This window comes from Hemitrygon akajei, chromosome 11 (assembly GCF_048418815.1).
Source record: "Hemitrygon akajei chromosome 11, sHemAka1.3, whole genome shotgun sequence".
Classification (NCBI taxonomy): Eukaryota; Metazoa; Chordata; class Chondrichthyes; order Myliobatiformes; family Dasyatidae; genus Hemitrygon; species Hemitrygon akajei.
Window position 1 is genome coordinate 80,675,778 of NC_133134.1, and position 18,373 is coordinate 80,694,150.

General features: G+C 45.1%; 1 protein-coding gene across 4 annotated transcripts in view; it reads right to left on the reverse strand.

Moving 5' to 3' along the window:
* Positions 1-18,373, reverse strand: part of ash1l (ash1 (absent, small, or homeotic)-like (Drosophila)) — a 372,059-nt gene that overhangs the window by 126,606 nt on the left and 227,080 nt on the right. For all 4 annotated transcript variants that reach the window (XM_073061208.1, XM_073061209.1, XM_073061207.1 and 1 more), the window contains 2 exons: positions 17,773-17,952; positions 9,792-9,886 (listed from right to left, as the gene is read on the reverse strand). In XM_073061208.1, coding sequence (XP_072917309.1) covers positions 9,792-9,886; positions 17,773-17,952 — 275 coding nt within the window. The remainder of the gene's footprint in view (positions 1-9,791; positions 9,887-17,772; positions 17,953-18,373) is intronic.

Sequence of the window (18,373 nt, forward strand, 5' to 3'; positions counted from 1 at the left end):
TGTGTTGGAAAGATATTATAAATAGGAGGGAAATTATTGACTCCAGTGAAGGTTGCTGCTTGGGTATTTCATTGGTTCAGATACCAGGGCCCCCATAAATACTTGGGGCTCCCCTTCTCAGTTTTCAGTCAGTGGCCCCCTTCAAATATGCCAGGGCCCCCGTTCAGAATGGCTGATTTAATGGATGTACAGTTGTATAAAAAAGTGTAAACCCTTTGCAATTAACTGGTTTTCTGCACTAATTACTCATAAAATGTGGTTTGCTTACTTAAGTCACAATAATAAACAAATACAATCTGCCAAAACTCACAGACAATTGTACTTCTCATGTCTTTATTGAACACATTGTTCAATCATCCATGGTCCAGGCTAGAAAGAGTATCTGACGCTTGTATTTAATAATTAGTAGAACCTCCTTTGGCAGCAATAACCTCCTCCATATGTTTCCTGTAGCTGCTGATCAGACTTGCACAATGGTGAAGAGGAACGTTAGAGCATTCCTCCATACAAAACTGTTTCAACTCATCAGTATTTCTGGGATGCTTTGCATGAACAGTGCTTTGCAGGACATGCAACAGCATCTCAATTAGATTAAGGTCTGGACTCTCACTTGGACATTCCAAAACACTCATTTTCTTCTTTCTAAACCATTCTGTTGTTGATTTGCTCTTGTGTTTCAGATCATTGTCTGTTGCATCATCCAAGTTTTAGGTGATGGACAGCTACCCTGACATTCCCCTGTAAACTGTCTTCATACAATTTTGTATTCATTGTTCCCTTAACAAATGCAAGCTGTCCAGGCCCTGAGGCAGCAAAGCAGCCCCAGACTGTGACGCTCCTTCCACCATGCTTCACAGTTGGGATGAGGTTTTGGTGTTGGTGTGCAGTGTCCTTTTTCCTCCAAACATAGTGGTGTGCATTTCTGCCAAAAAGTTCAACTTCTGTCTCATCTGTCCACAGTACACTGTCCCAGAAGTGTTGTGGAACATCCAGGTGGTCTTTGGCAAACTTGAGGAAAGCAGCAATGTTTTTTTTGGAGAGCAGTGGTTTCCTCCATGGTGTCCTTCCATGAACACCATTCTTGTTCAGTGTTTTTTTTATAGGAGACACATGAACAGAAATTATAGCAAGTTCTAGAGATTTTTGCAGGCCTGTTGCTGTTACCCTTGGGTTCTTTTTCACCTCCTTCAGCATTGCATATTGTGCTCTTGGTGTGACCTTTGCAGGACACCCACTCCTAGGGAGAGTAGCAACAGTACTGAATGTCTTCCACCTTCAGACAATTTCTCTTACTGTTGACTGATGAACACTCAGATCTTTAGAAATGCTTTGGTAGACTTTTCCAGCTTCATGCAACTCTACAATTCTTCTTCTAAGGTTGTCTGAAAGTTGTTTTGATTGAGGCATGGTGCATATAAACAGATCTTTCTCGAGAAGAAGAAATGACTTTGTGTGTGTTTTTTCATAGGGCAGGGCACCTGAACAATCCAACCTCCAATCTCATCTCATTGATTGGAATACCTGACTCCAAATAGCTTTTGTAGAAGGCCTCACCTCAGAGGTAGTAATCATGAGATCACAATCTGGTCCTGCCCTTTAATTGAGCACCTTACAGAACCTCGACACTCTTTCTACCTATGTCACTGGACCACAACCTCCAGCTTTACTTTAAATGCCTTCTACTTTAAAATGCCAAGGACTTGATCCAAGATGTCCTGGACCCTACCACCCAGGAGGCAACATGGCATCTGGGAATTCTGTTCTGTCCACAGAACCTTTTTGTTTCCCTAACTAATGAACTTCCTGTCTCCACAGCTTTCCCCTTCTACCCCCCCCCCCTCCCATCTGAGTCATAGACTCAGACTCAGTGCCAGAGACCTAACCGCTGTGACTTTCCTCTGCTAGGTCCTCCTCCCCCCCACCCCCCAAAGTGGTATACCTGTTGTTAAGGGGGATAGCCACTGGCTGTTTAACCTCTTTCCTATTCCTGACAGTCACCCAGTCTCAAGTGTTCTGCACCTTGGATGTAACTATCTCTCTATATATCTTATCTATCACCCCCCTCAGCCTCCCAAGTGATCTGGAGTTCATCCAGTTCCATCTCCAACTCCTACTCCTACTCCTTAACACAGCGTGTTAGAAGCTGCAGCTGGATGCACTTCTTGCAGGTGAAGTCTTCAGGGAAACTAGAGGACTCCCTGCCTTCCCACATCCTGTAAGAGGAGCATTCAACTATTCCACCTGGCATCCCTACTGTTCTAACTGTGCAAATATAATGGAGGAAACAATAAAAAAAAACTGGAAAAAAAATCTATGAACAGCTTTCTCTTCTTTTCTCACATGAGCCTGTCCTCGCTGAAGCCTCAAAATCCCCACTCTAACACTGTTCACTCCGACAATGGCTGCACTGCTTGCCCCTGCCTTGTTCATACCAACCAATCCTGATCGCTGATTGTCTACTTCTCAAATACCAAAATGCTGCAAATCGATCCTTATGTACTCAATCAGCGAACCTGCATGAGCTACGTCTTCTCACGCTATCAGCCTCTGTTGCTCCAAAGACACCAATCCAAATTTGTCCAAAGTTTTCCTATCAGTCATGCCCTCAAACCCAGTCAGCATCGTGGTAAACCTCTTCTGTACCCTAGCATGGTAGCGTAGCTTTAAATGCCAGTGATCACTATCAGGGTTTAATTCCTCTTACAGTCAGTAAGGAGTTTGTATGTTCTCCCCATGACTGTATAGGTTTCCTCTGGGTGCTCCGGTTTCCTCCTACATTCCAAAGACATATGGATTAGGGTTAGTAAGATCTGGACATGCTACACTGGTGCTGGAAACATGGCAACACTTGCAGGCTGCCCTCAGCAAAATCCTCCTGTATTGATCATTGATACAAGTGGCACATTTCACCGTTATGTTTCAAGGTTTTGATGTACGTGCGTCAAATACGCTAATCCAATCCAATCTAATCTAATCCTTTCTAAAGCCCCAGGTCTTCACTTCAGCCTCCAGTGAAAACAACCCAAGATATCAGCTTCATGTTCAGTGTGATCAACACCCACTCAACGTCCTGTTCTGTGAATAGCTGACATAATGGAGAGTGGGGGGGGTGGGTAGAGTGGGGCGAGAGCGGGACATGGCTCTCCACTCAGCTTGTGATGGTGCTGAGCCAAACTGGACACTGGAGACTGCTCAATCCAGGAGGTACAGCCCTTCAAAACACACAGCAAGAGATGGTGTAATGTAAGTGGGGCCATAGAGAGGACACAGAGGGAAAACTGAGGCAGAAAATAAAATGCGGAGAAACTCAGCAGGTCAACCAAAAAATCTGTTGGGGGCTACTTTTGTTTTTCAGCAGGAAGTGGTCGGTGCGTGGAATGCCCTGCTAGGGGTGGTGGTTGAGGCAGATATATTAAGGATATTTAAGAAATTTTTAGATAAGCACTTGAATGACAGAAAAATGAGAGGGTTATCTAGGAGGGAAGGGTTAGCTTGATCTTAGAGCTGGTTAAAAGGCTGACACGACATTGTGGGTCGAAGGGCCTCCACTATGCTGTAAAGTTCCATGTTCTAAGTAATGAACATGACATTTTGGGTCGAGACCCTTCACATGAGACAGTGTTGCAGACCGGAAGAAAGGCCTTGACCCAAAATGCTGACTGCCCATTTCTCTCTACAATTTTATGTGACATGCTGAGTTCCTCCAGCAGTTCGTTTGTTTCACTCCAGCACTCTCATGTCTCAAGGAAAACCAGCTCGGTCTCAAATTCTGAACAGATGGAACAGTGTGGAGCTTTCCCTACTCATAGCAGAATTTGATCGCTGCTTTAGTGCCAGGATCTGGGTGTTGAGCTAACCACCCATTTACACATTCTCAGTTCACACGTCACAGAGCAAGTGCAGGATCAACTGTTACCACTTTCATCTAGCTCGCACAGCTGCCGTCACATCATCTGGCACCTGCTCCGTACAAACACCACGACAGTGTGATCTGCAACACATGGCGTCTGCAGTGAGCAGCGAATTAACTGATAGCACTTGGAGAGAAAGGAACCCCTCCAAAATCATTAATAACACGACCGATTCCTACTTTTTGATCGCGTAGTAAAACATGGGCAGTTCCATATACACACAGTGTGCATGTGTCTGCATTTACTGTTTATTTGGATTTCCCACGGTAAGGTTTAACTTGCAGGTTGAGTTGGTGGTGAGGAAGGCAAATGCCATGTTAGCATTCATTTCAAGAGGTCTAGAATACAAGAGCAAAGGTGTGATGCTGAGGCTTTATAAGACACTAGTGAGACCTCACCTTGAATATTGTGAACAGTTTTGGGCCCCTCATCTTAGAAAATATGTGCTGGCATTGGTGAGGGTCCAGAGGAGGTTCACAAGGATGATTCCAGGAATGAAAGGGTTATCATACGAGGAACGTTTGATAGTTCTGGGTTGCTGGAATTCAGAAGAATGGGGGGGGGGGGGGGGGAGGGAAATCACATTGAAACCTTTCGAATGTTGAAAGGCCTAGAAAGAGCAGATGTAGAAAGGATGTTTCCTATGGTGAGAGAGTCTAGGACAAGAGGGCACAGCCTCAGGATACAGGGGCGCCCTTTCAAAACAGAGAGGCGGAGAAATTTCTTTAGCCAAAGGGTGGTGAATTTGTGGAATTTGTTGCCACATGCAGCTGTGGAGGCCAGGTTGTTGGGTGTATTTAAGGCAGAGATTGACAGGTTCTTGATTGGATATGGCATCAAAAGTTATGGGGAGAAGGCCAGGAATTGTGGTTGAGGAGGAGAAAAAAAAGGATCAGCCATGACTGAAAGGCAAGCAGACTTGATAGGCCAGATGGCCTAATTCTGCTCCTATGTTTTATGGTTTGAAGTTCTGACATTCAGAAGGGATTTGGCCGAGTTTCAGGGTTCAAACGTTCATTCGGGTGGAGAGAAGAATGGGACAAGTTCACAGTTATGAAGTTAGTAAGGAAAGTAGGCTGAAATGTTCTGAACAAAATGATACTAAGAATCAAAGTAAATTACAAGCTGTGAAACTGCATGATAGGAACGGACTCATCTCTGGAGTTAGTTTGTTCTCCTTGTGACCGTGTGGATTTCTCTGGCTGCTCTCTGGTTTGATAGGTTCATCAGCCACTGTAAACAGCCCCAATATGCAGACGAGGGGTGGAATCTCAGGGGAGCTCCTTGGGAATGTGGGGAAATTAAAATGGGGTTAAAACAGAAGATGGTGGAAATACTTAAACCAGGCAGCATCTGTGGGGACATAGAGCTAGCCATTCAGAACCAAGTTCCTTCATCAGAAAGGGGAGAATAAAGTTTGTAACACATACAAAATGCCAGATGAACTTTCCATAGATGCTGTTTGACCTGCTGAGTTCCTCCAGAATTTTGTATGTGTTGCTCTGGTTTTCCAGCATCTGCAGAATCTCTTGTGTTATGAAAAAACGTTTGTTTGAGCTACAAAGAAAACGGAGGAGAAATGCATAGAACAAAGGGACTATCTTTTATGACAATAATAACTGTCATGTATACTTAGGGAGTAAATGTGTTTTCCTTGTTCTACCCATCCCTACTCCACATTCTCTCCAACTGAAATTAACTTGTTTTTTCTCTTCCCTAATTTCGACAAAAATTCTTGGGAGCCAAAACATCAACTCTTTCTGTAGCCCGATCCATGGGACGTTTCCAGCATCTTCAGGTTTTATTTCAGAACTTTAATATCTGTAGTGCTTTGCTTTGATAAAGTGAGATTAGTAAAGCATTAGGTTAAATGGGTGCTGAATGCTTGGCCTGGATTTGGTGGGCTGATGGGCTTGCTTTAGTACTGTGTGGCTCTGCATTTCTATATCCATAACGGATTGAAGGGATATAGTGAGAAGTTGGGAGGGTTTTGTCAAAAAGGGACTGGTGGTGCCTCCTGACTCCTAGGTACCTCTTTATTCTTCTGCTAAAGTAAAGAATGTGCATACTTACAAATCACTGCTGTGGTACATGTTGAACAGAAACATTGGTTTATATTACAAGATGATTTGAGTACCAGAATGGAGACATCTTACCAGGGGCTCTGGCAAATCTATACCTACAAAAGTGTCCTTGGCCCAAAGGAGCTATTTGTGAAGTAACAATGACACAGGTTGGTGAATTTGCCCCATGGGGAGAGATCAATAAGTGTACTGGGCCTATACTCACCCAAGTTTATAAAAATAAGAGGTGGTAGGTTTAAGGTGAGAGGGAAGAGATTTAATAGAAACTTGACAGGCAAAAATTTCACCCAGGGATTGTCTGTATATGGTTGCTTACAAAAGTATCTACCTTACTATTGCCTATTAGACCCGACAAAGTAGATGCAGAAATACCACCTTCCCCGACCAGGTGGTCATGATACAGGGCTCCCAGAATCAAAATAAGGATGGCACGGTAGTGAGTTGGCTGGCTTAAAGCTATTGCAGTGCCAGTGACCCAGCTTCAATTCTGTCGCTATCTGTAAGAAGGTCATATCTTTTCTCTTTGACCATGTGGGTGTCCTCCCACAGAGTTAGGAGGTTAATTGGACACATTGGTCTAATTGGACAGTGTGGGTCCGCTAGGCTTGAAGGGCCTGTGTCTGTGCTGTATCTTTACATAAAACTAAAATAAAAGCCTCAGCTTGCCCACACTAGCTGGTAACTCTGATTCCCAGCACAGGCTGCACAGCTTAAGGCCAGATGGTCACAGCTTGGTCAGAATGCAGGAATGCATTCTTGGTGGGCCGGAAGGGCCAGTTACTGAGCTGTACCTCTAAATACATTAATAAAAACATGTGGAGAGCCACTCAGCATCGAGTTGGGAAGACATTTCTCCACCCAGGTACCAAAATCTTTCAAATTTTCAACTCAAAAGGGTCTAGAGCCTTTGTTACCGAGTATATTCAAAGTAAAGATCAACAAACTGTTAGGATATGAAAGCAGTCCCAGTGAAGATGCTGCATGGCCCGCTGAGTTCCTCCAGCATTTTGTATGTCTTACTATGGATATGAAAGATGTCAAGAGATATCAAGGAATGGACCAGAGGACACTTACTCAGAAAATAAGGATGTTTCTTTAGAACAGAGATGAGGAGAATTTCTTTGGCCAGAGGGTGGTGAATTGGTGGCTGTAGAGATCAAGTCACTGGGTATATTTAAAGTGAAGGTTGACAGATTCTTGATTAGTAAAGGTGTCAGAGGTTACAGAAAGAAGGCAGGAGAATGGGATTGAGGGACAGTAAGTCAGCTATAATGGAATGCCGGAGCTGACTCAATTTGCTGAATGCCCTTATTCTACTCCTATGCCTTATGGTCTTATGGGTACATGGCAGTTCAAAGTCTTTCCAGTTAGATCAGCCATGAACTTTTTGAATGACAGAATAGCAACAAAGGTCTACAGCTGCTCCTTTTCCTAAGATGTATAAAGTCCTCTGCATTAATGCCCATCACAAACAGTAGGGTCCCACTGCAAAGTCAAATGGAATGCACAAGTCACAACAGCAACACTTTCTAAAACCTATGCTCCCCCGGGTGCACAAGACAAGATACTGACAATAAAACCAGACGACACAAAAGTGGAATAAGGCTGTCTGGCCCAGACTCTTCTCTGCCATTCCATCGTGGCTGATTTATTATCTCACCTAACCCCATTCTCTTGCCCTCATCCCATAACCTTTGATGCCCTTACTAATCAAGCATCTTTCAACCTCCACTTTAAATACACCCAATGACTTGGACTCCATAGCCATATGTGGAAGTGAATTCCATAGGTTCCTCACCATAAAAAATTCCTTATCTCCGTTCTAAAGGGATGCCCTTCTATTCTGAGGCCTCTGGCCATAGACTCTCCCAGTATAGGAAACATCCTCTCCACATTCACTCTATCTAGGCCTCTCAGTGTTTGAGAGGTTTCAATGAAATCCTTACCTCATTCTTCTAAATTCCAGCAAATACAGGCCTAGAGCCACCATATGCTCCTTATACATTAACCCTTTCATTCTCAAAATCATTCACATCAACTTCCTCTGGACCCTCTCCATTGCCAGCTCATCCTTTCTTAGACAGCTTCTTTGCTCAGACTACTGAATTCCCTGCCACCGCCCAGTTATCATTTAAGATGCGGCAGTAGTGTTATACTGTTTACTTTTTGACTTTTGACATAAATGCACCCCATGCTAAATGTCAATCTTCTCGAATATTATTTGTTAATTTATTTGTGGTAATAATACTTTGTGTTGTGTATAGGTTATAATCACTGTGTTGTGCGCCTTGGTCCAGAGGGACGTTGTTTCATTTTTTGGTATACATATGTATGGCTGAACCATAAACTTGAACTTGATATGGAACCCGAAACTGCTCACAATACTCCATGTGTGGGCTGACCAACATCTTATAAAGTCTCAGCATTGTATCCTTGCTTTTATATTCCAGTCCTCTCAAAATACAGAATGCTGATGCATGGAGCTATAATAATTGATCTCTACTTGAATGGCCAGAAAACACAATATTGTTCAAGGCCTGCACAGTGCTTAAACTTTGCAAAAATGCTGTGATACTAGTTCAGTTTCAATACACAGGATCATTATGGTCGGTCATAAAAATTAAAGACATCACCACCTGCAAGAACCAGTGAGCTACAACATTTGGTACCAAAAGACATCAGTAATAAATAAATCTTAAAAAAAAAATACATTCTACATACAGGTTTCCCCGGCTATCCAAAGGTAGAGTGTTCCTATGAAACCGTTTGTAAGCCGAAATGTCGTAAAGCTAAGAAGCAGTTACCATTAATTTATATGGGAAAATTTTTTGAGCATTCCCAGACCCAAAAAATAACCTACCAAATCAAACCAAATAACACATAAAACCTAAAACAACACGAACATATAGTAAAAGCAGGAATGATATGATAAATATACAGCCTATATAAAATAGAAATATTGTATGTACGGTATAGTTTCATTTATCAAAATCCGGAAGACAGTGAGCCAAAATTGATGTAGAGAAATAAAATCGGCATGTACATGCAAGCGCATGTACACCTGTACACGCATAACTGCCCGCACAAGGCTTCATGGTCATGGTAGTCTTTCTCGGGGTAACACACGTATAAAACAGGCGTCTTTTTTTCGTAAAAGTGAAAATCCTCTTTGGTTAGCGAAAACAGGTACTAATGTAGGTCTTTGGTAAAAGCGAGCTGTTGTAAAGCGAACGTTCGAAAAACGGGGGCCACCTGTCTATTAATATATACTCAAGGAAAGAATAGAAACTGTTCAAACTAGGGAAGTTAAGGGAACTAATTTTCAAATAAGTCTATTATTTAATGAAAACATTCCAAAGACTTTATGGGTTAGGAGTAGTGAGCTGTGGGCATTCTATGTTGGCACCAGAAGCATGGCGACACTTGTGGGCTGTCCAACACAATTCTCGCTGACTTGATTTCAAACAAACTATATGTTTGGATGTACATGTGACAAATAAAGCTAATCTTACCTTAATCTAACTTAAATTGAACTTCATGGGGATTGGATACAAGATTCTGGAGTTAGGAAAACAAAGTAACTCAGGAATTTTTACTTAAAATTGCAACTACATGGATAAACCTTGCAAATTTTAAAATGCAAAAGCACAGTTACTAAGTACCAACTGATCCTTATTTGATGCAAAAAGTAACAAAAGCAACTGTTTGACCCGGCTCCCTGCATCACAGCAGATACAGCTTCTTTGTTGGGCACTAACTTAAACAGAACCAGCTTAGAAAAGACCAGAAGACTCACCAACGTGGATCGGGGCAGGGAAGAGCCCATAGTCATGCTCTCCGGGAACGTACTCCAACTTCTCCTTCTTCACGAGAATCAGCCGACTTTTTGGACTGAAGAACAGAATTGGTGATTAGCAAATGAATTATTTGTTTACTTATGCAAAGCTATAAATGCTATTTAAATTTATCGGGGAACAGAGTGCAATAATTCCACTGCTGCAGCCTCCCCCATGGTTCTTACATTTGCTAGCACTGAATAAAAGTTTCTGAATACATTAACACAAAAGAGCAACATCCCAAAAAGCGCACCATTTTACAAGAACATTTTACAGCCACCTCTCCAAGCAGCACTTTTCATCGTCCCAGCAGTTTACTCCCAAATAAGTACTAGGAAATGAGCTCCAAATCTAATCTCTTATCAGTTTTATTGACACTGGATTAAGTTGTAAAATGCACAGGCCAACTTGCTGGCAAATCCTATGAAATAAGCAGAAACAAAAGATAGCTACGGAACAGCAGATTCTGGAATACATAGATTCACTTGCACTGATAGCTCACATAGTACAGAATTGGACTTTATCCTACCAACTCTAAATCTATTTGCCTCCATGTCCCTCTATACCTTTCCTATCCAAGTATCTCTCCAAATGCATTTTAACTGTACCTGACGCTACCAGCTCTCTGGTCCAACCTGTGGTCCATGGACCCCTTGCTTAATGGTATTGATCCACGGCTTAAATGATTGGGAACCCCTCTTTTAGATAATCAACACCCTCCGTGTGAAAAATCCTGCCCTTCAGATCTCCTTTAAATTTCTCCCTTCTCACCATAAACCCATGTTCTTCGAATCACTGAGCACTACTGCACAGAAAAAGGCCCTCTGCCCATCAAGTCTATGCCAAACTGTTATTCTGCCTAGTCTCATCGATTTGCACCTGCATTATAGACTTCCATACCTCCTCACATTCATGTGCTTATCTAAACTTCTCTTAAAAGTTACATTTGAACCTCATCCATCACTTCTGCTAGCAGCTTGTTCCACACTCAAATCACCTTCTGAGTGAAGAAGATACTCCTTCAGGTTCTCCTTAAATATTTCACCTTTCACCCTTAAACTGTAACCTTGATGGACTTGCATGCCAATGGTTTCTTCTGCAATACCACATTGGAGTGCAACCTTAGCAAGCACAGCATACAAAATGGCACTATTTGCTAGGAACACTTTTATAACACCACCTTCCATAGCCGCAGGGATAAAGCTGTTGCTGTTTCCAAAATTCTTGACAAACAGTGCTACACAAATGATTTTTGAAAGCTGCTCTCAAGAATAACACTGGAAGTTTGCAACAATGCCCATATGGGGGGGGGGGGGGGCGTCACCAGATGGACAACTTTAGAAGCAACAATGGCAGCCATTAGTAGCAGGAGTAATACTCAAGAGTGCAAAACACTGATTATTATTTATTATGAGCCTTGCCATACTGGACGTAGATTTTTGTTGGATTAGGGTGTAGAACTGTTATTTTTGTATTTTATCTTTCCTATGCTTTCTTGTATTTTCATATAATCACCAATATATGTGCAATCGTTCAGGACTTTTACTAGTAAGTTGAAACTGTATTTTCTCAGTTTTTCTGCAGCCATTTGTACCTGGCTATTTCTTAGGTTAATTGCTATCATTGGAATGCTCTTACCTCTAGTCTGAGTATGAGACGACCACATTTTTTTTGTCCTTTTCATTGTTCGTGTATTGTTTCATAATGCATAAAACAGCCATAATCACCAAGTTTTATGCGTCATTCTTGACTTCCAAAGAGCCTCTGGATCAATATCACTAGACACAACATTTTCCAGATTACTGGATGTTGGGCTCCCAAATGTACTTTTATTTACATGCTACAGAGCAGTGTAATAAATTTTCCAATCAGTTTAAGGAAGTAGGGCATCCAGCTGTAAATCTATCAACATTCCTGACCACCCTGGCTTTCCCAACTGCAACCACGAACCCAGCCAACCACCTAGAGCTTGGCCCTAGCCTCATACTGAACAAGTGGCTCACATTTGGACTGGCAAATGAGCCAGATGCCAGTCATCAGGACAGCAAAACAATCAGATGCCAGATTACTGGAGCTGTTCTATGGAGCCAATGTTACAGAAGACCCTCTTCCAGCATTGAGAAAAAAATTGATTTTCAATATTATGTCCACAGTCAGAAATGAAAGGGAGAATCAATTAGCCGAGATGTTCATGTAAACAAGGCCAGTAATCTTTTGGTAGAGTACGGGCAGGCAATGGGCAGCTGAAGGTACGATAGCATAGTGGTTAGCGTGGCACCCTACAGTGCCAGCAAGTACAAATCAGGGTTTGATTTCCACTGCGCTTTGTAAGAAGTTTGTATGTTTTCTCCATGACTGTGTGGGTTACCTCCAGGTGCTCCGGTTTCCTTCCATTTTTCCAAAGACCCACAGGTCAGGGTCAGTGAACGCTATGTTGGCACTGAAAGCATAGTGACGCTTGTGAGCTGCCAAGCACAATCCGTGGACTGAGTAGGTCATTGATGCAAATGACACATTTCACTCTATACTTCTACGTAAATGTGACAGATAAAGCTAATAGAACATAGAACAGTACAGGCCTTTCAAGCCACAATATTATATCGAACCTTTAACCTACTCCAAGATCAATCTAACCATTGCCTCCCACATAGCGTCCTTTTCTCCTTCTTCCATGTGCCCATCTAAGGGTCGGGGTATATGGGGTGTCAGGGAGGGGTAGCAGCTCTGGTGGGGGAACATGTCACGTCCTTTTCAAGGTGGTTTGTCCACCTTTGGTCCCCACCTGGCATTCAGCTCTCACGTGTGGCTCCCTGTAGATAGAGCGGGCAACGGCTTCGACAATCTGGCTAAACCAGGTGAGGGTAGCCGACGGGTCTAAAACCCTCAGTGAGTTAGGGAGTTGTCTATCCCAGCATGCGAAGACAGACTCCGGCGGACTGAGTGGACGAGACCAATGGAAGGTTCAACAGTCAAGAAGGCAGTCTCTGCAAGCGTCGTGGAACACGTAGAGCACGACAAGGCACAGAAGACATCCTGGTCATCCACTGTGCCTAGTCCCATCTCCCGCTGTCTCGACTCTTGTCTTGCCACTGGATCCAGATGGGAATTGGGAAGAGAGAGCGAGGCTGATGCTGCGCAACTCTCCCTCACTTAAATCCAAATCAAGCGCTAGTCTCAACATCATCATTAATGGTGTTGAGGTCTTCATTGACAACAATGGACAAACCACCTAAAGGTCTCTTAAATGTCCCTAATGTATCTGCTCATGATGCCTTTACCACCATTCCATGCATTCTTTGTGTAAATGTTACCTCTGTATTCCTATCACCTTAAAATTATGCCCCCTTATATTAGTCATTTTCACCTTGGGAAAAAGTCTCTGGCTGTCCACACTATCCATGTTTCTTATCATCTTGTAAAATTCTATGAAGTTACCTCTCATTTGCACTACTCATTCTTTTATATTCATCTTTAAAACTTAAATTCAGTGACAAGTTTGCTTCTGACCTACCCATTCTTGCAACAGCAAGAACACGGTGGGTCCACAGTAAAAACACCAGGGATGTAACAGACCAACACTACATCAGGGGAGGGAAAGAAGATATTTTATTCTGCATTACTGACTCAACTGACAATGAACTGAGGCAGGAAAATCAGTGAGCCATAATAAGGGTGTGTAAAAAGAGGGTGAAGCAAGAAATCCTCTGTTCCCTGCTTCCCACCTGCAGCCTGTGTCAGCAATGAATCGGGGAGTTTGGTGTTCATGTGTGCACCAAACTCCATTGTGTACTCTCAGCAGAGAAGAAGAGCAAGTTGCTCAGCCAGTTTACACCCATCCAAAATAGAGGAAGACATGAAATAGTTCAAACGTGGAGAGCAAACGATACTAGTATGGTCCTGCAGCATGACACACATTTGCCAGGAGAGTACTGTGTCCCAATTCAGTGAGATACTGAAGACTGGGAAACAAGCTGCTTAGTTCAAGAGATGAGCAAAGCAGGGTAGCATCATCAATGGCTCAGCTATAGCTATGCTTACTTGTGTCCAGGACAAAGAAGTAGGCAAGAAAAATCATTGCGGACTGTTAATCTGATCAACCGTTTTAGTTAGCTCCACTCCCAGCCCCCTCTATCTGTTACCCCCGTCACTGCGCTTTATATCTCTTTTTATAATGCTGTTTAAATTGTAAATACATGTTGGTATTTATATATCTATGCTCTTTTTACTTGTACTTTAGTCTCTGACTTTATATTTTTGTATTATTCTCCCTTTTTAAATTTTATTGATTTTAGTTAGAGATACAGCATGGTAACAGGCCATTCTGTCGTTGCCTTTTCCAAAAGCTCCCTACTGAAAAGTGCTATAGGATCTTAAGACAAAAACTTCACAACATCTTAATAATTTCTTCCCCCAGGCAGTTAATCTGATCAACCTTCTAGTTAGCCCCATCATGCCCACCTTCACTTGTTACCCCCGTCACTGCACTGTAAGCACTTTATATCACTTTTTTAATAGTGTGTACATGCTGATATATTTTTTTAGTAATAAGAGTAGTCAGTAGATTTGTTTGCTGCCAGTAAGGCGTTGCTGTGTTTCACCAGCGCCATCTTAAACCAGAAGAACAAATTCCTCCAGCATTTTGTGTGTGTGTTGCCTTAAAAACTATTGTCACTCCCTGAGCACCAAGAGTGAAAGGTTCATGATTCAGAAATTTATCCTGGGGACAACCAAAGAGCTTTACCCATCATCACCTGAGCTGTACGACCCATTCCCAGGATTTTATTTTTAATTAGTGATAATTCATATTTTATAGCATTGTAGTGATGTGCTACACACAGCGCTGAAATAACGACACGCAGTCGGTAAGTCGTTTCGAGACTAGTTTATTCAAACTTCGCAGCGCTGGCATTTAATCCCTAGCACCCGCCCTCTCTGAGTGGAAATGACGTTGGAGGTGCATTACCAAAGTCTCTCCCCGCACGCTGGCTATTTGTGAGGCAGTTCGCCTGCGCAGAAAGTGGGTCGCCACATAACCCGCACCCCCCCCCAGAACCGGCGATACACCCCCCAATGTCCAGTCTGGATCAGCCTCTGTTTGGGAGGTCTGTCTTTGCGCCGCGGTGCCTGAAACTCGACCGGCTGTGCCAAGTCCACATGGGCTGATTTGAGTCGGTCCACCGTGAAAACCTCCTCTTTCCCCCCAATGTCCAGAACATACGTGGACCCGTTGTTGTTGATCACCCTGAACGGCCCCTCATACAGCCGCTGTAGCGGTGCCCGGTGTCCGCCCCTTCGTACAAACACAAACTTACAGTTCTGCAGGTTTTTGGGTACATGGGTTGCGGTCCGTCCGTGCTGTGAAGTTGGTACGGGGGCCAGGTTGCCGAGCCTTTCGCGTAGCCTGTCCAGGACTGCTGCGGGTTCTTCCTCTTGCCCCCTTGAGGCTGGTATGAACTCTCCTGGGACGGCCAGGGGCGCGCCATATGCCAACTTGGCCGACGAGGCGTGCAGATCCTCTTTGGGCGCTGTGCGAATTCCAAGCAGGACCCAGGGAAGCTCGTCCACCCAGTTAGGACCTCTCAGGCGGGCCATGAGAGCTGACTTCAAGTGATGGTGTAAGTGTTCCACCAGTCCGTTCGACTGTGGGTGGTAGGCAGTTGTGTGGTGTAGCTGCGTTCCCAACAGGCTGGCCACAGCCAACCACAGGCTGGAGGTGAACTGGGCGCCTCTGTTGGAGGTAATGTGGGCCGGTACCCCGAAACGTGCTACCCAGGTTGCGATCAGTGCTCGGGCGCAGGAATCGGCAGATGTGTCGGTGAGCGGGACCGCCTCTGGCCACCTCGTGTACTGGTCTACCATAGTTAGGAGGTACCGCGCCCCTCAGGACACTGCTAGGGGGCCCACGATATCCACATGAACGTGGTTGAACCTCCGGTGGGTGGGTTTGAACTGCTGCGGTGGGGCTTTAGTGTACCGCTGCACCTTGGCTGTTTGGCACTGTGCGCACATTCTGGCCCATTCACTGACCTGCTTGCGAAGTCCGTGCCATGCAAACTTGCTGGAGACCAGCCAGATGGTTGTCCTGATAGATGGGTGCGCCAAACCGTGTATGGAGTCGAAAACTTGCCGCCTCCAGGCTGCCGGGACGATGGGGTGAGGTTGGCCGGTAGCCACGTCGCACAGGAGGGTCCTCTCACCTGGGCCTACGAGAAAGTCCTGCAGCTGCAAACCCGAGATTGCGGTCCTGTAGCTGGGTATCTCATTGTCTGCCTGCTGCACCTCCGCTAGTGCTGCATAGTCCACCCCCAGGGGCAGGGCCAGGATAGCTGGTCTGGTGTCCCCCACGACATTGTCCTTCCCCCGAGACATGCTGGATGTCCGTCGTGTACTCGGAGATGTAGGACAGATGTCGCTGCTGGCGAGCTGACCAGGGATCGGACACCTTCGTGAACGCGAAGGTCAACGGTTTGTGGTCCGTGAACGCGGTGAATGGCCTGCCTTCTAAGAAGTACCTGAAATGCCCGATTGCCAGATACAGCGCCAACAGCTCCCAGTCGAAAGCACTGTACTTGAGTTCGGGTGGTCGTAGGTGCTTGCTGAAGAACGCCAGGGGTTGCCAGCGCCCCTCGATGAGCTGCTCCAGCACCCCACCGACTGCTGTGTTGGATGCGTCCACTGTGAGGGTGGCTGGAACGTCTGTTCTGGGGTACACCAGCATCGTGGCATCTGCCAAGGCTTCCTTGGCTTTAACGAAAGCGGCCGCGGCCTCCTCATCCCAAGTAATGTTCTTGCCTTCACCTGACATCAGGGTGTACAAAGTGCGCATGATACGGGCTGCTGAGGGGAGGAAACGGTGGTAGAAGTTCACCATACCAACGAACTCCTGCAGGCCTTTGACCGTGTTGGGCTGGGCAGAGTGGCGAATCGCGTCTACCTTGGTGGGCAGAGGTGTTGCCCCATCTTTGGTAATCCTGTGGCCCAGGAAGTCGATGGTATCGAGACCGAACTGGCATTTGGCCGGGTTGATCGTGAGGCCGAAATCACGCAGGCGGGAGTAGAGCTGGCGGAGGTGAGACATATGCTCCTGACGACTACTGCTGGCTATAAGGATGTCGTCCAAATAGATGAACGCAAAGTCCAGGTCGTGTCCATCCTCTTGAACTCCTCCTTCGCCAGGCGGAGCTTTTCCGGGGGGAGCCTTCGTGCGTGGGCGTGGAGGGGTGATCCCTGGGTCGGGATGTGGTGCTGTACCCCGTGTCTGGGCATGGCTGCTGTGAACTGTGGTGCCAGAATCGATGGAAAGTCCGCCAGGATTCTGGTGAATTTGTTGTCTGACAGCGTGACGGAGTCCAGGTGTGGGGCCGGCAACTTGGCTTCACCCAGGGAGAATGTCTGGAAAGTCTCGGCACGTACCAGTCTTTTCCCTTGCAAGTCGACCAGCAGGTTGTGAGCTCGCAAGAAGTCCACCCCCAGGAGTGGTTGGGCCACTGCGGCCAGTGTGAAGTCCCACGTGAACCGGCTGGCGCCAAACTGCAGCTGCACTGTGTGGGTGCCATAGGTCCATATCGTGCTGCCGTTTGCGGCCCTCAGGGTGGGTCCTGGCTTCCTGTTGTGGGTGTTGTACCCCGTCGGGGGCAAGACGCTGATCTCCGCTCCGGTGTCGACCAAGAAGCAGCATCCCGACTGTTTGTCCCAGACGTACAAGAGGCTGTCTGGGCAGAAATGACGTCAGAGGTGCATTACCAAAGTCTCTCCCCGCATGCTGGCTATTTGTGAGCCGGTTCGCCTGCGCAGAAAGTGGGTCGCCACAGTATGATACACATGCACTTCACAGAGATATTACCGTATTTACCTGAGACGGCCAAGGAGTTTGGTTTCAAAAGACAACAAATCTGGGACATTAAAAAAAAAGCAATATAAGATTTTGCTGAGTACACTTACTCGGGGACCTTGTAGACATCAGAGTATAGTCCTGCCTTCTGGTATTTTTTCTTTGGAGGACGAGGGGCCTTCTTTTCCCTCTGGATGGGTAGTTGAGGAGGTGGTGTTGCAGATTCCGGGGATGTTGTCTTCTCTGCAGTATCTGCTGGGCCAGCCACTTCGGAGGACAACTCAGGGGAGCTGGTTGCAGGAAACAAAGCCGCAAGTTTTAGTCATCACTTTTATTGTCATTCTGACCATAACTGCTGGTACAGTACATAGTAAAAATGAGACGTTTTTCAGGACCATGGTGTTACATGACACAGTACAAAAACTAGATTGAACTACGTAAAAAAAAAACAACAGAGAAAGCTACACTAGACCACAGACCTACACAGGACTGCATAGAATATTTAACAGTATTATAACTAGATATTGGATTGGATTGTTTAATTCTTAGATCAGACTGGTTAGGAGAATAGCATTTAACTGCGACTCCTTTGCTTGCATCTTCGAAAAGACCTCTATTTCCATTTTTATATCTCTATTTTTCCCTTTCAGGGTTCTTTTGAAGACCCTGATCTGGAGTTACACACTGACTACAGTTCTTTGCGGGCATGGG